This window comes from Daktulosphaira vitifoliae, unplaced genomic scaffold (genome assembly GCF_025091365.1).
Source record: "Daktulosphaira vitifoliae isolate Bord-2020 unplaced genomic scaffold, ASM2509136v1 Scaffold_1, whole genome shotgun sequence".
Lineage (NCBI taxonomy): Eukaryota > Metazoa > Arthropoda > Insecta > Hemiptera > Phylloxeridae > Daktulosphaira > Daktulosphaira vitifoliae.
The window spans coordinates 78,539,507-78,562,585 of NW_026099572.1; the positions used below are offsets into that span (position 1 = coordinate 78,539,507).

At 27.2% G+C, this 23,079-nt stretch overlaps 1 protein-coding gene across 1 annotated transcript in view; it reads left to right on the forward strand.

Annotated features, from left to right (window-relative positions):
• Positions 1 to 23,079, forward strand: part of LOC126896666 (uncharacterized) — a 30,646-nt gene continuing 7,567 nt past the window's right edge. The window contains exons 1-5 of the mRNA XM_050669619.1: positions 1 to 324; positions 11,099 to 11,318; positions 11,400 to 11,503; positions 11,765 to 12,175; positions 14,775 to 18,116. Coding sequence (XP_050525576.1) covers positions 11,104 to 11,318; positions 11,400 to 11,503; positions 11,765 to 12,175; positions 14,775 to 18,116 — 4,072 coding nt within the window. The 5' untranslated portion in view covers positions 1 to 324; positions 11,099 to 11,103. The remainder of the gene's footprint in view (positions 325 to 11,098; positions 11,319 to 11,399; positions 11,504 to 11,764; positions 12,176 to 14,774; positions 18,117 to 23,079) is intronic.

The following is a 23,079-nucleotide window of genomic DNA, read 5'->3' on the forward strand; positions in this document are numbered from 1 at the left end:
GTAAACGCAGCAGGTTGATGGTTCTCGATCGGCCAGTTCGTCTGGTTTTGTGGTGGTGTTGTACGGTTAAGTGTTCCTGTACTCGAGTTCTCCGTTTGATTTCTATTAAAAAAAACGATAACTCAATATATATCGAATTGTTAATAGATAAATTGTTGGTGTACATATATAAATTAATTCGTTAGGAATCAACATTTTCATGAAAAGTTAAATGTGTCTCCTGATGTAGTGCTGTGTAATGTATTGAAACGGATAAGCTGGCAATTAAAGGATTTTATTTAAATGACGATGATTTTCATCTAAAAAACTCACAATATCAACAAAGTAAATTGAATTATTAATATCTTAATGTTAAATTTAAAAACTAATTTTTTTATGTACGTGCTAAGCTAGTAAATAAGAATGGAATACAATTAATTCTTTGAAACTTAGTAGAAATTATTAAATTTTTAAATACTTATAGTTTTTAAAAAAGCATTATAATAAGATTTTCTATTTAAATTTATAATACTACTAAGAATTTAAGAGAATTACATAACAAAGACCTTGATTGGATTTTAATATCATAAATTCGTTACACGACAAATCTTTCATAAAGGTTGAATAGTGAACGCTAAGAGGAATAGTTGATTGTGAAAGTATTGAGGGATTTTTAAATGATTTTTGTTTCCTATTAAAAAACGTTTTGGAGTTTTTAATTGGTTTCGTTTATTAAAAAGGGTAGGATGGATTGTTTAAAACTGACGAGTATTTGCGGAAATGAATATTTCATTCAATTAATATTTCATTTGAAAGTAAGGAGATTTTTAACAACATAGTGATTGAAATGTTTACTAAGAATTTAAATTAAAAGTTATATTTTTAATTGATTTTGATAAAAACAAAATAAACTCATAGTGCTGTAGTAAATCTATTGATTAACTCTAGAATGTTTTCTTTATTTTATAATCTGAAAATCTTTAGATCTCAAATAGTCTTTTAATTTAGAGTAATTAGATAAGTGCTTGGTCGCTTAAAAGAGAGATTTCTAACATAACTCATCAAATTATGTACAAAAATTCTTATCACTTAGGTTATAGTATATTTTTATATTGGTAAATATTATTTATTTATTACTTATCATAAGGTTAATTATTTTTTGGTTCAATTTTATAATCTTTAATTCCATTTCCTTAACAATTTTGACTCGCAAAGCTAAACATTTTCATATTGGTCTGCAATTATACAAATTTCGGAAACCCCAGTAATAGTTTTACTCAAATGCCTGCATATTTTAATTTCTATAAAAAATTGATTTTTTTTTAATACATTCTAGAACTAAATACTGAAATAATCATTTTTATATATAGTGGTAGTGAATTTTTATTCGTTAGATGTTAAAAAATAAAATTCAAATAACAGGTAATTAATATACTCCATTTTAGTGATCATTGCAAAGAACATTACCTTCAGGTTGGACTATTGCCCAATTTCAGAATATGTACATTGCGGTCATATATATAACGGGAGACTTCATTGTATTCCATTGCTAAATAAACGAGGGCGTTTTCGTTAGTTGGGAGCACCAATGTTTGAGTCGTAAAAAACTAGAAATTCACTTCTTCTTGTCATTTTTTAATCGACTTAAATTTTGTACGAAGTATATTTACTTTCGTAATCAAGAAATAATAAATTTTATAAGTTAAACATCACGATAAAACTATCAATTATGGACTGTCAATTAGGCGTAGTTTATAACATTTAATTTGAAGCTTAGTTACTTTTCAAAAAACATAAAAACAATTTTCCTATATTATAAGACTCGCTCTACTTAAAATGTATTAATATTTTAGGTATTAAATTATGATATAATATATTAGAGAAAAGAAAGAATCAATGGGTTTAATTTTATATTTCTATTCGAAAATAATGATTGTATTCATTAAGACTTAAACTTAACTAAATATTTATCAACTATTAACATTCAACCAAGATCTTATATTACCATTTACTCAACCAAATTTTAGTTCTTTTCTATTGTATAATTTTTAAATAGCTTACTTCAGATATTTCGTATAAAACATGATCATGCAATAATTTTAAAAAGAAAGAAAGTTTTTTTTATTTTATTTATAAATGTGTTTGAATTCATGATTATGACCTGTTTATGATTTTTAATATAATGTATAACGTGTATACTACAATTAATCATTCACAATTATATTATTATTTATATTCACAATTTAATCATATAAATGCTGAGTAATGTTAAAATCATTAACACATCATTATGTATTAAAAAAAAATCAACCTACTAATATTACCATAGATATTATTTGATATATTTCTAAGTTAAAAAATATATATATATATATATTATTTGTATACAATAAAAGCAAAAATTTATAGAAATTAAATTTTTTATTTTAATAATTTTTTATAAGAAATTCTATACATTTTTTTACTATTTATGAGTATGAATTAATATTATTAATATTCATATTTAATTTAAAAATTCAACTTTTTCACATAATTCAACAAATTCAAGAAGGATAATAGAGGAGAGTGTTATAGTTTAGACCTCGTTGTACTTTGGCCTTGTTGAAATAACTTCTAAAATTATGTAAAAAAATATTCAAAATCGACATGGTACATAATTCATAAACAATTTATATTCTATTTTTAATTTTTATTCATAATTTTAAGATTAAGGTACAATGACAACGAGATACACAACACTCTCTTATTTATCAAAATAGTTGATTTAATAATTTTAAATAATGTGTAAAATGTTAGTTCTATACATTAAGTTAAATTTCCTAACGTTAAAAATTGCATATATATATATATAAAGTATCATTATAGAGAAGTTCAATGAATCATTATTTCTATAAACAACTGTGGAAGATTTCACTTTGTTACCTACATTTAATATCTTTTCTTTTACGTACTTCTTGATTTTGATTCACAAAATATTTGCGACAAAAATTAACAGTTATTTCCTTCTCTGTTGTCTTGAAACATAAAAGCTGTTAGTCGAGTAAAAAAAATTAATATAGTTAACTATGCTTGTAACTAATAAAAACTAAAAAGTATGTGCTTCTAAAATTTAGTAATATATAACTTGATGTGTCATTTTGTCAGATGTTGTCATATTATGTTAATTAAAAAAAATGATTGCTGGTCATATAATTATACAATTAATCACAATACTATTACGTTATTTATTATATTTATAATAGAAACATTTTTTTATTTCTTTATAAACAGATTAATAGTTTGTAAAACAATATAAATTTACGAATCATTTTTTCTCATTACGTTCGTGGGTGATTTGAACAAATATGTTTACTAATCCATATGCATTTTACAAAATTACTGTTGGTCGTGTAAAAAAATTAAGGGTAATTTTATGTTATGTATTTTATGATCTATTATTTTTCTTGTTTTACGTAGATAAAAAAATAGTACTAAATAATCATTAATTTTACATTAAATTAGGATAGGTTTTGTCTTAAGGTTGTCCTGTCATTACTCTTATTTCGCTCAAATATGATTGAATATTAAAATATAAAACATATGTAAATTATAGTACATTATTACTATTACACAATGCATAATTTCAAAAACAATCAATGGCCTTCAATCGCCTTATGTAGTTGATTAAATTTTTGTGTGAACAAATACTTCATTTTTATGTCTTGATTTTAATTTAACACTATCAGTGGTAGTCAATAAAATTTGTTTATAATTTATTACAAAAATTATTGTCTCACTAATTTTAGATTCGGGTTATGCGTCTTTTTTACTATTTAGTTTGTATTAGATGTATTTATTTTAACTGAAACACAATATTTTAGTTCATAAATTTATTGTAAAAACTTTAAACTGTCTGTTTTATGAATATATTTTTGAAGTTCTTTGACGCAATAATTTATCAAATAGGTTAGAGGACTTATTCACGACAAAAACTCTTGTATTTGTGTTGGATAGCAAGTTTGTAACTTGTATGCTGTCTAATACATTTTTCCTTCATGATCCCTAAATAGAGTTAATCCATGTAATGCTATTACTATATGTTGAAAGGATTTTATGTAGAAGCATGAGTTATTTCAAATACGGAAAACGTATAAGCATCGATTTTTTCCCTTTTCCAATGTAGATATTGTACTATTAACAGAGCATGTGTATTGTCTCAAACTCCGGTCCGGTTTTAATTGTTCTTCGTATCGCGCGATGACGTCACAACACTGTTAAATGAACATAAATGCGACGGAAGGATTCTTTGTCCGTGCTTAAAATATCAATAGTGGTTTTAAAAATGCTGTAATTCTCTGAGTCAACCGAAGATCGAACGATCTATCAATGGCTTCAAATTTCATTAATATAATATTTTGTAATATTTGAAAAAATAAGGCGCAAAACTTAAATAATTGTTTAAAATAATACTTTTTCAAAGATTTTCTTTTGAAGACATTATTTTAATAATTTTTCATCAAGTTTTATACTAAATTATAAAGCTAAATTAATTATTTAATTAATAATTAAAATGCGAAAATAAAATGAAAATGGTGTTTTACAGTTACATTATATTAATAAAAAATATAAATTGTTCATTAAACTACAATATCCAAAATTTGAGTTTCTTAGTTACTTAAAGACCAATTATTAAAATGCAATTTGTTATGGGCATCAAAAATTTATATTATCAAAATAAAATTTGAACACTTTTGTTATTTTGACAGGTTTATGCTACATATCTAATAAAATGAGATTTATTGCTTTTCTTAATATTCGTTAATTCAGAGTACATATTATGTACCCACCAAACATCGCGTAGTATATACTACGCTAATAGAACTTCTTTACGAAAGATCTTTTCCACCACCAACTTGATGCTATTTACTACACCACAAGATGACTGCGGTCATTGAAACTTAACTGACGTCTAAACCGGTTTCTGCAATTCGAATTGTTATTGATCTCTGAGTATTTCTTTCCTGCTTAAATGACATTGACCATAATATTTTTATTAAATTGCTGTTATCACTTATATAAAATATTTTTTTATTATTGATACAATGAACTAGGCCTTAGAGATTTATTAATGTAAACAAAACTTGGTAGCCATTTTGTTGTAGGTAATATTATCATTTTTACTGAAGTGATAAAAAATTTTTTTTTTTTTTATAAAAATGTGTTATTATCCCATAAATCAATTTTGCTATAGGTAACATAATTCTTTTAGCGATTTAGTCACATTGATTGACTTACATTAAAAGGGCCGACTGATTTTATCACCTTCTATTGTAGCTATGTAAATTTTTATCAGTTTTGATACAGAATGTATCATTCTGTGCTATAAACATACTATAAAATATAAATAAACAAAATTGGCTTATAAAATAGCCTAACTATTTTTACCGGACAGATTGTGTTTTGTCATGATTTACATGAGTATATTTTACAATCTTTAGTCTAGTAAAACCAGAACAATTATTTAAACTAAGAGCAGCAAAATCATTTTAACAATAACTCAATAATCATACTGTTTTAAAAAATTTCAACATTATTTTTATGCAAATATAAAACAATACGTTTACGTCAATTATGTTAAAAGGGTTTTTAAATTTTCGATACTTAACAATGTTTATACCATAATTATCTATTGTTAAAAAAAACACTCGACTAAATAATTAAGCTGAGTATTTTTTCAATTTGTAAGTTTTTGCACGTTGGAAATATTGGCATGTAAACTGATATTATCTAATTGTATTCAACATTGGTCTAGGTCCTAAACCATGTTTGGGAACTCAATATTTCTTTTTATAAAATAGCTTATTCTAATAGACTAATTGAGTTAGCATGTTTCAATATAATTAAACAGTTAATCTTGAAAACTAAAATTAAGTATCATAACACTTGCATATGCAGTGCAACTCCATTTATTCGTCGGATAATAACTTTTTCATAAAAATATACTTATTAAAATTTCATTTATTTTTATGAACCATAGTAATTATCAACTTAATTGTAAAAAAAAATGATTACTGAGGGTAGTTTTTAAAGACATATATCGATAGTGAATGCAACTATTTTAACTTGGTCAAAAGCATGACTATTTTTTTTACTGATATATTAAGAGTGGATTAAATAAAATATTGGCTGATCAATGACCACTTTTGAAATATAAATTTTAGAGTAATTTTATATATTTTATTATAAAAAATAATAATAAATTAACGACAAATTAAATAAACTTAGACATTTTTTTGTTCTTACAATTTCTTACAATTATGAATACTGCAATAGATTTTAACATGATAACATTTTATTATAGTATGTATACAATACATACTCTTTATTATTTTTATTATGTAATACCATGTGCTATTTATTTAGTATATAATACATACATCAGTACGGGCTGCGCCCAATCGTGGTATATTTTTTTTGCTTTTCTTTAGTATACAGGGTGTTCAGTAAGCTAGGAAACAGTTAAATTGTTACAAACAATGAGTACAATAGAAATTCGTTTTCTTATTTACTGAACACTCTGTATATAATGAACAGTATTATTTAAACGTAATCTAAGAAGGCAATAATAGTTAACAAACATTTTTCGCACAAATGACATTTGTATCAAAAGTTTTTAGCTTTGTCTGTTGGGACACTTGCTTATAATGGGAAGAATTTTACAAATACCTTATATAAGTATTCAACGAATGCATTAGTTATAATGAGTATGGATTATAATAAAGCACAAACAAATGATACAACATTAAAAATATTTTATTTTTTCTTATACTAAATTACTTCTTCTTCTTCTTCCTCGCCTTAATTCCAACTACTTGAGTCGGCCACCCTTATCCTAAACTTCCACTTGACACAATCTCCCACACCATCTACGCTCACATCAACTGTCCTCAAATCACATTCAATAGCATCCCTCCATCTCTTTTTTGGTCTTCCTCGACCTCTTCTTCCTTCAACATTCATTTTTATAACTGTTCTTACAGCTTCTCTCCTCATAACCTGACCAAACCATCTAAATCTATTTTCTCTCATCTTATCCACGATTGACGCTACACCTATACTACCTCTTATATGCTCGTTCCTTATTCTATATTTTCTAATCACTCCACTCATCCATTTAAGCAATCTCATCTCTGCTACACTCATTCTCTACTCTACTTTCTTATCAACTGCCCAACACTCTGAACCATACATCATAGCTGGCCTTATTACAGTCTTGTAGAATTTACCTTTCAGCCTCATTGGAATTCTTTTATCGCATAAGATGCCAGACGCTTCTCTCCACTTCAACCACCTACAGTTAATCCTGTGTCTTACATACTCGTCAATACCACCACTCTTTTGCACAACTGACCCTAAATACTTAAAACTCTCCAATCACGTCCTCGCCTATTGTCACTGATCTCTTCATTTCACCTACCTCGTGTTCTCTTTTGTCAAACTCGTACTGTATATACTCTGTCTTACTTCTACTTATTCTTAAACCCTTTTCTTCAAGAGCTGATCTCCACACCTTTAGCCTTTGATTAATTTGCTCCCTATTTTCTCTTATTAACACTATATCGTCAGTAAACAACATGCACCACGGCACCTCTTCTAGTATTTCTCTAGTAATTTCATCCATCACTATTGAGAATAAGTAAGGGCTTATAACAGAACCTTGGTGCAATCCTACTCTTACCCGAAAACCTTCTTATACTAAATTACTAAATTTATTAAATTACTTATTCTTTTAAATTGTATCATTTAGTTAACTACATATTATCATCACTTATTTGATTGTAATAATACTCATTTATAATCAGAAAACTCCAGAATTTAATTGGCTTATTTTATAGAATAATCTATATAAAGTGTAATAATTTATACTTTTTTTAATCACCATTTTTCTTTTTTTAAAAATGCTAAAATTCTGTAATTTTTTCAAAATATTCATTAAATACTTTTAGATTCAAGAGCTATCGTTAAGCTAATATATTCTCGTCCATTTGCCTAGAAAAAGTTTTAACAAGAATTCACTGCAAAAAACTTTTATCTTAGTTTATCCTGATTATTTAATTTTATAACGTAAAATATGTACCCGTCGTGAAACTTTTAGTAAGAAATATAAATATAATTTTTTGCACAATCTATCGTCTTTCGTATCTGAAAGGGTCAAATCATTTTTCTGTTTATTTATTATACGAAATATCGGTTATTTATATAATAAATTTTAATGATGCATATTGTTTTTGAGAATGTAAGTTTTGATATATAACATTATTCATACTTTATATATTTTTCTTATGCCATTGGTCATTGCTCTTGGACTTGTGTATTGAAAAACAGGTTATGTGTGAATGTCTATACATGATTAATTATATACCTAGAAGGTTTTGTAATGAATAAACCATAGTCATAGAAATGAAGTTGATCTATGATCTTTGACGTTTATGAACAGCAAATGAACTTAATTTGTGCATTACTTTGGATTATATAAACAGGAATTACTTAATAGTTATGTAATTGTTATTTAATATGAATAAACTTTATCTAGTTATAATTTAACCACAAATTTATCATCTTTATCAAATAGTGTATAAAATTTAGAACTGAAAATAGGATAACATATGATAATAATACATGATAGTTGTACGATTCACAAGAATATATAATTATTAATTTTTAAGATTAATTTTAAATCGATTATTAAAATATTTTAAACTTCTAAAATTCTGATATCGGTAATGATAATAATTCATCATCGAATAAAACAATCATAATAATGTTTTGAAGTAATACATCAAGAAGCATCTATATTATATTAAAAAAACAAAAGAATTGTATTTAAAAAAAAAAAATTTATTGCAACTTATATTTTAGAACACTTGATATTCAAATAACTACTAGACTAAGCATTGGGTTTCCTTTGGATACACTAGTATAAGATATTTAGCACTATTTTGGGCTCCTAATATGTATGATTAAAAGTCGTGATACAGTTATAGTGATATACAGGGTGTTCAGTAAGTCAGGAAACGGGTATCTATTGTTCTCATTGTTTGTAACAACCAAGAAATTGGTTGATTATTCTAAAAGCAAAATTAGCTCCTATTTCTATCATTATTCCTAATAAGTAGTTTTTTTATTAGTAATTTTTTTCAATTCTTGAGCGTAATGTCTTCGACGTGATTCAATTTGGAATCGTTTGACGTATCGTTGAAAGAAATCGTTTCGGTGAGAGTTGAGAAGAAAAATTGGTAACAGACACAAAAAATAAATAAATAAAACGCTATGATAAAATACAAGTTTAATTGGCTATAATTTATAAAATTATATTTGGATAAATATTTTAGTATAAATCAACAATTTAAAGTAATAACTGGAAGTGAGGAGTGGGTGCTGCTATTTAATCATTAAACATTTTTTGGCCTCACTCCTTTTTCCACCTTGGAATAAAAATGTTAATAACTTCCAAAATACTGATCCAAAAGTTGTTATCGATAATTCATTTTGTTAATTAAATTATTTCCTATTTTAAGAGCTAGTTAAATATGTATGTATCTATTTAAAACGTAAGGTATGAACAATAAAACATTTTATAATAGATAAATGAAAATGTATATCTAATTAACCAAAGTCAAATTAATTAATTCTAATTTCAATTAGAATATCTAGGCTAAACTAAGCTAATTGTAACTGATGCATTATCATTCTGTTTACAATGAACTAATAAATTCTTTTCTGTTTTACGATTTTAGCTTCGATGTGAAGCGAGAAGGTATTAATTTTACTATGATGTGTTTTTTTTTTTATGTCTGTTACCACTTTTTCTCAGCTCTCACCGATCCGATTTATTTCAACGATACGTCAAAATATCACAAATTGTATCTAGTCGAAGACATTACCCTCAAAAATTGAAAAAATTTCCCTCGTTTCGCATAAATGGGGGAAATCTCCAAAAAAATTACAACTTTAAAAATCGTTAATTTTTGAAATTTTTGAAATTTTTTTTCTTTAAACTGCCATAACTTTTTCAAAATTGAACAAATCAATATAATTTTTTTTAATAGATGGATAATGTCATCACCTATCATTTGATATATTTTTTTATAAATATGACCCTTTACCTGCCCACAGGGGGGATTCAAAATGACATTTTTTTCACAACTTTTTAAAATGTTCCGGAAATACTGACACTTTTATATATACCTTAAATTAAAGCTTATGTGATATACTTTATTATGTAAATAAAAAAAATCGGACTTTATTTCGTCTTCATGGTGAAAATGGCTACCATATGCTATTTTTGTGTTCAATTTCTCGATTTTATATTTTTAACTTTAAAATGCTTTAATTTTTTGAAAAGTGTATGGATCAATACAATTTTTTTATGAAAAATAATATTTATATACTTCTCCATTCGACTTACTTTTTTTTTAAATTGGACTATTTCCCTTAATCCAGAGGGGGTTCAAATCTTTAAAATGCATATAGAAAGTAGAACTTTTTCAACTTAATTTCTGAAAGTGTTCCGGAAATACTGACACTTTTATATATATATCTTAGATTAAAGCTTATGTAATATACTTTATTATGGAAAAAAGAAAATTTGGTCTTTATTTTGTCTTCATGGTGAAAACAGACATCAAAGTTAATAAAAAAATTTTTTTTTATATTCTTAACTTTATAATGCTATAATTTTTTGAAAAATGTATAGAACGTTATATTTTTTTTTGAGATAAGTACTATTTATTTTTATATATTATTAATATATATATATATATTTATTTATTCATATATTACACTTCTAAATCATAAAACTTGTAATCAGAATATAAATAATGAAATACGAGATCATGTAGCTTTTGGAATAATCCATTATTTATTTTAAATTAAACACTATCTACAGATTCGCATCGAAGCGTTTTTTATGATAGTGAATTTAATCACTGTCAGATATCATCTATATTGGACCCAACTATGCCACGACCCAACTGTGGCACCACCCCACTGTGCTGGGTTTTTTTTATTCTTAATATTTGTATTTAAACTACAGAACATTTGATCTCTGCTATACGATAATAAAATTCTTGTTTTTTAGATTAAATGGCTAGTGGAGAACTAGAAGTATTACGATGCGAGTTAAACTTGTGGTCTGGATACTTTTGTGCTCGTTGCCGAGCTGAACTTGGCCGTATTATAAATAGAGGAGCTAATTGTCGTGCTTGCAAAGAACGGATATGTATGTCTTGTAGAGAATATTCTAAAACCACTAATGTACCTGAGTGGTTATGTACTAGATGCCATAAAGAAAAACTAGAGTAATTTTTTTTTTTTCAAAAATCTATAAGCAAAAAAAAAAAATTGATGTAGTATTTACTATTAATCTAATTGGTATTTAGGTCTATAGAGCCAGCAAATGAATGGATTGTGGATTTTTTGACTCCAGTGGACATGAAATACCAAAAGAACGAAACAAAACTTTGTAGATCTCTTACATTTAAAGGCAAGTTATAACTTAAATTTCTGTTTATAACCATTGTGTTTATGATATTTTTTTCTTGAGTACCAATTTTACACATTCTATTCTACTTCTTCAACAAGTCTACCCACTGGTTGTTTCTGACTTAATGGGGTCGCCTACTGCGGTGGACGAACCCTATAATACACCCATAATATGATCAGCTGTCGACATCCTACACTAAATATTTTTTCTTAAGTCAAGTGTTATACATAGTTGTTTCAATGTCTTGTTTTATGCCCACAGATTCATCACCGTGGTCGGCCGTCAGAGGGTCGCCGGAGTTGCGAGCTTACAGCAGCATGCCACGAGGTAGCACTCCGTGGACGCAAAGGAGTGCTTCCCTCGAGACTGCTGCTATAAACTCCTCGTCGAACAAGTTACAATCTAAATCTATTGCTAATGAAGTGCCAATAATAAACCATAAACCTCCTGCTACTACTGTTCATTTGGTGGATACTTGTGGATGTGTTATAGATTTAAAGCAAAGGACTATTACAGATTTACCAGATTTAATGGATACTGAAACAGAAGTATTCGCTAAAAATACAATCAAACCAAGTTCTGGCCAAGAAAGTAAAATTTTTGAAAAACGCTCAAGGCAAGAAACTATTGGTCTAACCAAAATACAAGGAGACCTTAAACAAATTCCACCTGGTAAGATTTATATATTTATTTATTACAATACCAATAATAATAAATTTTTCACGAAGAAAAAAAAGATTAAATTAAAATAAAATTCCACCATGAATAATTGTTTATAACGGTTTTTAGCTACCCATTAAATCATTACGTTTACTGTTTTAATTTGAACTATATATAATTTAAAATGTTCATATATAAATGTCATGCTACTATTTTCTAAATAATAAGGCAGATATATAGGCAACTTAAATTACTTATTTCTTAATGCGTTAGTAGTATTATAAAATGACAAGATCATATTTTAAATAATTTTTTTTATTTGAAACAGCATTAAAATTTTTATTTCATATATTAGATTTAAACAGATTAGGCAATTGAAATACAGTTTACTATACTAAACATTTCAACAAATAATTGTTAAATAGAGTAAAAACCTATAAACTTATTGTAAAACTAATATTCAAAACAGTATTATTTATTTATAATTCTATTTATTTTAAACGACCTCTCTAAAAAATTATGCCAAGAGCTATAAAATTGATATCTATTAATAAATTATTGATTTACGATACATTAGTGAATTTAAAAAATTGAAAATAACTCTTTCATACTTAGTTATGTGATGAAAATACATGTTTTGAATACCACTGGATTTTATTGTGTACAATTTTTTAGGCACTGGGAATGCATCTTAACGTACAAATAAGTAATTGAAGATAACGTTGCTTTCATTTATCTTATGTCATATCGGTACAAGAACACCTGTATAGTCCCGTACGTCGAGGTGGTTAACCTTGTATCAGCCACTTCTTTCGGCAACCTATCATTATAATTGTTATTGTTGTTGGTCGCGGCGTCATCGACAACGATGGTCTATTGCCATTGTTATGCATTCGTTTGTCACACCCAATGTTGCCAAGTCTTTTAACGTACATTACATTACTGTGTGTATAATGTTAACATAATCATATTATTCTTATTTTTTTTTTTGACAATACACTTGTACTATAACGGTCACAATCGTGTAATATTTTTATAAATTACTCTAACGTTCTTATCGAGCATTTACTGTTAACCTATTCGCATTTGTTACATGAAATTACTTAAAAATGTTTTTTCAAAGAAAATTACCTAGAAATATAATTTTTTAAGATATAATTTCTTCTAGTTAAATTATTTAGATTAGAGTTAACTAATCTAAATAAAAAAATATTCTTATTATATTATTCCAAAAATATTATTTTATATTTCAAATTGGTCTTCTAACCAACAGTAAATTTCTATATAAAAAGTATAGAAATCATAATACACAACTTTTTTAAATACAGTTGTGTATACATATTTATTTCATAAATATGAAAACTTTAATTTTCAATTTTTTATTTTCTTCTCAAAAAGTTCATAAAATTATTAATAATATTAGTCTTGGACTGAAGTAAAGATTTAACTCATTAAATATTATATAACTACTATACTTACAAAGATATTGTCACAACGCAGTTATAAAATATTATTTATAAATTTATTCTAGAAACTTAGTTATTGATACATTATTATTTTTGTCGACTAATTTTTAATTTTAAAAGTATTTATATAGCTGAATATTTAACTCTTCTTATTTTTTCTATGTTGTAGGAAAATCAAAATCAAAATTTAGATTTTTGTTTTATAACACTTGTCAGTATTTTGTTTCTTATTGAATTCTAACAGTTAATCTCTGTGTAATATTTTTTTTTACAATTATCTAAAAAAAATAGCTTTAATGGATAGAAGATATAACTAATTTATGTTTTATTTTGCTATATGTTTAAGAACAAACTATTATAAGAGCTGTACGTGTTACAATCATTATCACATGGCTACTTATGAGTAATTTAAATAATTTATATTTGGATCAAAATTTGATTAATTTTGATTTTTAAATAAAATTTTCGAAAATGAAAAAAAAATATTTATTTAATTGACTAGTTTTTAGTGTTCTTATATTCATTTTTTCCTGTTCTTGACTACATTATTGAAAAATATCTGTATTTTCTAAATTGTGGTTAACCGAATTATTAGTTATTAAGTACTCGTAACAGTTTCACGGCCATGCGAGTTATTATCAAAGGTAGTTCAGCTTAACTTCATCGTTGTTAAATATCTGATAGTTAAATGGTATAATTTTTTTTTTATAGCTTATTTTATCATTTTTTTTTTTAATTCTAAAAAAAATAATAATAACTGTTTAATGAAAGTTATTAATAATAATTGTAATTTGTATAAAAATAAAACCACAATATTATAGTTTTGTTCTATTTTTTTTACTAATCACTTAATAGATTTATAGATTAATAGATTTATGAAAAATTTGAAAGTAAAAAATTATAGTATAACTTTAGTTTATAAATTTTCTCTCAAAATGTAGTCTTAGGTAGGTACTTTTCTGATTAATTTAAAAAAACTTATTAACTCATTAAAGAACTTAATCACTTGCATATAATTCAATTGTTTTACCATAAAATTAATTCTTTAAATATTTAATATTGATTTCATAATATTCATTAGAACACTTTATATATCAGATAGAACATATTAAAATATTATTATTTGTATATTAATTTTTTTATAGGTGTAACACCACCTCGAAGTCGAAGATTTTTAAAAAGGAACCCACACTATGAAGAAAATTTGCCAGCTTTATTTAGTTATAATGGTAGCAGTCGCGTAAAAGAAGACTATAAGCTTGTATTTTTAAATGGCCCAGACTGGTCCTCGGATGACGGTGGCGGTGGTCGGCATACATCTTCTAGCCTATCGGCTGATGATGATTGTGACTGGGACTACTTCATGGCCGGCGCGGACGATGATAATAACCATCGGCAACTACAGTCGTCGACAGGTGGCGTAGATCCTGGTAATAGTAGTAGTAACGATATTAGTGACCGTAGTAGTGGCAATGACGGTAAAGACTACAGCAACAACCAGCTAATAACAAATAGTGGTGGTAGTAAGCGGAGTGAATCCGACGCACACACAACGTTCGTTCCGGTCGTGTTGCCGTTCCCCGTGTTTGTGCCCGTACCGATAGTAATACCGCGGGAGCGTGCGCAACACACGCTTACAGCTGCTTTTGCAAACGTATTATCTGAGTACTTTCGAGATCGGGATAGTGGGTGCGTCGAGCACCAAGGTGATTACAATCATTCAAATGTAATAAGTGCTCAAGACGACCACAACCATCGGATGCCGGAACCTACAGTGGCTGACGAACGTGTGCCTCTCGCCATGTACGCGACTCGCACTGCTAACTTAGATGCAAAATCATCGCCAGCGGTAACTTCAGTCGTAATTGATGACATGGACGATGATGGCTCTAACTTTACAGGTGGATACTATTCTACATCTGACGACTCCGAAGACTCAGATACTCATGCCGCTATGTCATATGACGTCAACAATAGCCCGGATGCTAGTCAAGATGAAGACGATGGGTGTAATGTAAAATTATCTAGTATTCTTGACATTACTAATACAGTCAAATCCAACGGTACTACTTCAGATGAATTTTCTGGCACTGAGTCGATGGAACAAATTCCAGTAGATGACACTACTAGTTCTGGAAAATATACTAGTTTAGTAATGATTACGCAAAATGATAAACCATCTGTTAATATTGTAGTAGCAAACGATACAACTAAAATGTCTGACAAAGTTTTTGTTGACAATCTTAATGATGGGTTCAAACTCACATTGGATACTACGGAGTCCTCCAATGATAGCGAAGTTCAAGTAGTAACAGGTGGTGAGACACTTTCAGCAGTAATTGCACTTGAAGAAGGATTAGCGGATGACGATTCTTGGGTAGAAGATTTGGATAGAGATGATTTTAAAAACGAATCTTCGGAAGAAGGAGAAATGTTATTTGAAGAAGAACCTGAGTACAAGAGATCGGAGTTAGACTTCACTCTTCATACAATTGTGGAAGAAAGCTGCGAAGAAAGTGAAGTAGAACCTGAGCGAAATAACCCTACTGAATTAGAAAAATATTTCTTTTTTGGACTTTGTGGTGAAAAAGATCAAGATGCAAGAAATACAGATGCGTATTCTGAAACAAGTTCAGTTATCAGTGAAGGTTTAGAATCTCTTGAAAGTATTGAGCCTCAGCAATTAAATTCTGAGACTGCTGGATCACGACTAGAACGATATTTTCTTAGTGAATTTATGGGTTTTCATCGTCCGGATTCCGATGGTAGTGTAGGAAGTGACAGTCCTGAACATAGTCCCGAACAGAGAAGAAAACGTTTGGTTCGAGCTAGAGGAACGGGACGACAACACTCTTCTCTAGACAATCTTACAGAATCCGAACAACAAGTTGACTTACAATTAGACTATGAAGATTCATCCACTAATTCAGATTCAAATGACGATACTGTTCTATTTGATAAAAATGACGGCCAATTCGACACTGTTAAACGAGGTAAAAAAAAGAAAAGATCTTCTGTTACGATATCTTCATTAGACATTATAGAAGCTGAAGAAAAACTGGATAGTACAATTACTATTGATCATATTAATTTTAATGTACTAGATGAAAATTTACAGGAAATTATTGAAACTGTTGAAGAAAAAAAAATTACAGTAAACACACCTACAGAAACTATACAAAAACCTAGCGGTGTAGATGGTTTAACAAGAACAGATAGTTTTAATAATTGGAGCTCAGACGAGGAAACAAATCTCATGATGTCAAAAATGAGAGCATTCTTCAAAACAATGTTAGCTAATCAACCGGATCCAGAAGTACCTGGCGAAATGAGCAAGCCGCCACAATTAGTAAAATTCGAATCAGAGTTAACTAGATTAATGAAAACGGTACCTGGAATTCGAGATGAACAGGTAAAAGAAATTGTTGAGTACTTAAGCAGTGAAGATACATGGAGTGACTCGTACGATTCTTCGGATTACACTAGCTCCGATTTAGAAACGGGTTCCAGACTTCAAGATGAAAATCGAGATACCGCCTTTGTATATCAAAAGTTAATGGCATCATTACAGCGTATCGATGTACCGAGTTCTGACTCGTCAGCTTCAAGAAGCTCGCCACCCCTAGTTACCAAAGTGATGACTCATATTGGTAGTCGACTAGTAGCTCTTATGCATGCTGTGTCTGAGAACCCAGGTACACCTCGTGCATCTAAACACCACAGACGACCTCATCATGCCTATAAATCATCTATTATATCAACCACAACGGAAGAAGAAGACGAAGGAGAAGAAGAGTTTAATCCTCCATTACCCAGATCTAAGTCACACGATCCACTTCTTGAAGAAGCCCGACAAGAAGCAAGCGATAACGAACGTTTTAGTTGGAGAGGTAGTTTTGAATCAACGTTAATGATGTCCGACTCAAGAACACGCTTAACATCGAGTGGTGAAAGTTGTGTGACACTTGCAGCAAAAAGACGATCCGCAGGTGATCTATTAATTAAGAGTGCCAACAGTAGTCGAGAACAATTAGATCGCGTGCGATCATGTGGTAGTATTGGTGGTAGCATCGAGGATCGTATCTGGAGAAATGGTCGGCGACGAGACAGTGTTCCAGATAGCGGAGATTCTGCAGCCGAGAGCGATGATGGTGCTACCAATATGCAGTCAAATAATCACAATAAATCGACGACATTACCTAGAAGCTTACAACAGCATCAATCGGTTTCATCTTCTAGCACCAACTCGTTACCTAGACTTCCTACTACGCCAGTACCGGCACCAAGCCCATTGATAGGCATTTATAAAGCACATAGTGTACATCAATTTAATGTTAAGTCAGCACGGTATAGACCTCCTGGATACAAAAATATAACTCCTCCTCGCAGAGAGTATAACCGTAGAAGACAGCATGTTGCACTTCAGGCTGGTCAATCACCACCGCCTACTGTGTATAGTACTAATTTTCCATCGTCACCTTCGATCGGTAAGTTTATTTTGTTACATTTATTATTTTTTTATTACATAGTTTTAAATGTCAAATTTGTGATATAAATTTGAAATAATATTTCTGATTTGATAATATCAAATACTATAAGACAATGCTTTTACAACAATTTAATTAAAGAAATATATGTGTATTAACTTGTACATTGGTTACAAGACCTAAAAAATGATTTACCGTTTGACTAACACATTAAACTAATACCACAATAAAACACATTTTTTTTTTTTTTTTGATAGAGTAAGCGCAGATTACAATTAAGTATTTTGCAAAAAAAAATTATGTCTATCCCATAGAATTATGGATTTCATTAATTTTTTTCTATTATATTTTGATATAAATACGAGGTTTTTCACAAATCTGTTGATTAATGCGTTTGATTTAATCTCATATTAATTATGTCAATTATTGTGAGCTTCATTGTAATTTAATATTTTTTTCAACTAATTTTTTCATTCAAAATCAATTCCATTCGATTCTTGGTTTTTAATATCAAGTGTCGAGTAAATTGTATTGTTGATGTTTGACTATAATATAATGTTAGCTTGTAACTAACTGTAATTTAACGTCATTAGTGAAATACATTTATAATACTTAATTTGTATTACATTCACTTTAAGCGAAGACTTTTATTCTTATCACATATATAATTCTATTAATTTTTCAAAATGCATTGTAACATTATAAACTAACCGTATTTTCATTTTTTTTTTTACCATAAAATTAATAAAACTTTAATAAAATAATATTTTGTGCTAAAAAGAAGTACTATTAAAAAATCGTAAAAATTATAAATAATTTGATGAAGTAAAATGATAAAATGTTCAATAAACTTTTAATATTAATTAAACCTAAGTAATCTTTGCACATTTTTTACTAAAAAAATTAATTTATTATCACTTTTTGTTTACAATGTTAATGATTTAAAATAATTTGTCTGTTTTCTTTTTTTCAAAAATTTATTTTCTAAAAGTAACCTTTAATCATCGTCAATTAATATCCATTCAAAACATATTAAATTATTTTAATGCCCAATTTTAACCTAAAATGTATACTTCAAGTTGTATAAGTCTGTTTGATGATTGAAATATTATCAAATTATTTTTGTAAGTGATAACTTTCTGATTTTAATTACACCAAAAATTAATCTAGAGTTAATCTATGAAATTATATAGTGAAATATTTCTTTAAACTTTCTTATCGAATACTAGTCTGTATATACTATTTATAAATGAAATCAAGTATATAAAAGAAGCGTAGTTAATTGAGAAATTATAATTACTAAAATATTTAGTTTATATTTTTCTTTTAAACTGGATTAATATTAACTATTATGATCTGTGAAAATATTATTTTCGTTATATTTTCAAGTCATTATCATTGTTTTACCAGGTGCTTTTTTTGTTTTGTTTAATGATAGATCGACAATTTATATATATATATATGTGTGTGTGTGTGTGTGTGTGTGTGTGTGTGTGTGTGTGTGTGTGTGTGTGTGTGTGTATTTACCATTGACGAGTAAACAGTTGTAAGAGTATGACGCTTATTTGTGTTTGCCAGGTGCAAATTTAAGCACAACCCTCCCAGCACATTATATATATTCATTTATCTTTATTAATTTTGTTATTATTTCTCATACAATGTCTCCCCCCTTTAACATTTATAACCTCATTTTTAATTAACTTTAGTCAAAACTTATTTGATTGATTATTATATAATAATGATTACCATCATTATTGATGATATATCTTGTACAAGAATTTTATAGTATTTTTGAAAAGAAATACCTTTAACCTATGATATACAATTAGTAAAATTTTTGATTCAAATAATATGTTCAAACAAATCAGTATCTACTTTCATGCTTTTTGACTGCCGCCATTAATTTTATGAAGTACAACGCACTATCAATTAAATACCATCAAGAATAAATTTGTGTTTCTTTTATTATTTAGTGAAAATTAAAAAGAGCCATTAGTACCAATTTTAATAAACATTGTTAAAAACCGATTGTATGAATAATGATTTTTATGCTCAAGTAAAAATAGTCCTGTTTAAATAAAATAAAATATATTTATGCGTAATATCGTATAATTTAAAAACGAATTGACATTTTTTACTAACCACTATTTGTATTTATTTCGAATATTATGCTCTTATTCATCAATGTTTCTAAGAAGTACAGTATGTTAATTATTACGACCTCCTGGATTTTATTAATATATAGCTTTATTTTGAGAAAATTATATTTATTTATCATAAGTGATTTTAATCTATTTAATAAAAATAGTTACAGAATAATAGTTAACATTAACCAATTTAAGTACGTTAAATCTACATTTTTTTAAAAATTCTTAAAAATTATACTAAGTTAATATAATAGGGTAATCTAATTTTTTACAAACTTTCGTGTGTACAAAACAAGTAGTCTTTCTTATGGTTTACACTAATTGTTGACACATTTGAAAACACATAATTAATTTTAAATGCCAAATTTTGTTACAGAAGTCTATTGTATTTATTCTCTGGTTTTCAATTGCGTTAATTTTAGGAAATTTTTTCTTTTTTATACAATTTTTTAAACGTATATTTATGTTTGAACGGAATAATACGCTGGTAGTTTTCTCGTTTAGTATTTATGAGTTTGTTAAAAACATAACATATACTTTCTGGTTTATAGGCTTATATGGTCAGTGGACGTTACTTGAAAACATTTCACTGGAACGTGTTCTTTTAATTATTTAAGGCGGAAATCTTTATACTTATCTACATATATAATGAATTCGTATTGCCAGTCTAGTTAGGAACCACTGTTTTTTTTTATTTTAGCCTAGTGAACACACTTTAAACACACTTTCGTTTTGAATTTTATCAATAAGGTTATTATATTTATATAGATTTAAAGAAGTATATTAAAATAATAATTATAATTATTTTTCTTTTATCTAAAGTTTATAAAAATTATTTTTAAACTTCACGTATGCAATCGGATTCTTTCTTTATACGATGTCAAATTTGACAATAACAGTAGTGTGTACGTTTCGCTACCTTGAACAAACAAAAGAAATAGACGATGAGATATTGGTGAGTACCTAAAAGAAAATTGAGGTTATAAAAAAAATGATGATAATGTGATGAATAAAATCAAGGTTTTATTCATAAACTTGTCTAAATTGAATATTTGAAAATAATCTAAGTAGTATTTTTGTATAGAATCAAAACATTTGTGTATTTTAATTATAACTTTACTGAGTAAATCTATATTTTTTAAATTAATTTTTAATAAACAATATTATTACGTGCAAAACGTATTATCTATAGCTCCAGAAATATTATTTATCTGCTTTTATCATATTTTCTGTAAAATATTTAAGTTTTACCAACTTATCTGACACTTCTCAATTATTACTTCTTCTGAGATATTATTGTTTTATATTTTGTTTGACTGTTTCTATCTATATTTAAATATTTTTACGTTTTATATAATTTTGACTTATTTTTGTCGATGTATTTCTTTGTATTACAAAAACATTTAGTACAAAAAACTGTATTCGTCTAATAAAATACTGTAATAGTATTAAGTTATAATCATAAATTCATAGGTTATAATGTTAAATCTAAAACGAAAATATGTAAGTCGAGAAAAGTTTAACTGGAATAGCTAGAACCTCACATGCTTTATGAGTATTTGTCTAAAAATTAAATCATTTTGGACAGAATACATTAAAATTGGATATAATAATTGACATCTAAGTGATAAACGTAGTTTTGTAGTGTTCATATATGACAATTATCAACACGTATTAGTGTTAATAATAATACAATAAATTAATACGTTTAAGTCATAACGATTCTTCATGTTCTATTTTTAATACTCTTTATGCGTTTAACATTTCTTTGTCGTCCAACCATATAATACTATAAGAAAATATATTTTTTTTCCGAAACCGAAGGAGTTGGTGTGTCAAGTACTAGAAAAAATATAATTTTTTCTGTACGTTCACTGAGATCGGAATGTACCATCGAGCAAATCTTAACATATATAAGATATCCTACGCGGACTATTCGGACGTGGTGTAAAATTCTATATCATATTTCAACTGCTATTGCATTTTTATTTTATTAATTTAAATAAATGCCTAAACATCGAAATTTTAATTATTCTTAGATTCAAATTTATTTGAGTGAAAAAATTGGTTAGAACTTATTCATGTCATAGAATTTTAATATGTTTCGAACGATCCATAGTATTCATCATATACGTTGTTGCGTAATTCAATTAAAGACCTTTCCTATTCAATACACAACCGATTTCTATAGAATTTACAAAGTTAATAAAATAAAATAAAAGTCATTAACAGATTGAAATTAATAAAGACGAAACTATATAGTCAAATAGAATCTAGACTATACAGAGTATTTAATATCTAACTAACAACGTTTATAATTTTTAATACAATTATAATTAAATTAAATTTTTTTTTTTTTTTTTGATAATTATTGCCTTCTTAGACTTTATTCAAAATGTCTTTTTGATTATTTATGACTAAATAAAAAAAATTATTATGTTCAATTTTTTCAAAATTTTGAAACAACAATTATTATTATTATAATTATACATAGATTTTAGAGTTCGAAAAGAAATCGTAATATGTTATCTACATTATGTTTTACCTCTTTTAAACATAAAATCTCAGTTAAAAGTGACATTTATTATTTAGAATTCATATGCAATTTTGAAATTTATAATACCGTCTATAATTATATTTTTGTTTGTGCCTTTAAAAGAGGAATATTATTGTTTAATGCAACACAGTATTAGCCTATGATAAAAATCATTTTTTTTTTTACTTACAAATAAAATACAGCAAGGTTGACATTACAATAATGTACTCTTTAATCGCCTATAAGCCCTTGAGTTCGTATGTGTTTATGTAGGCGCTAA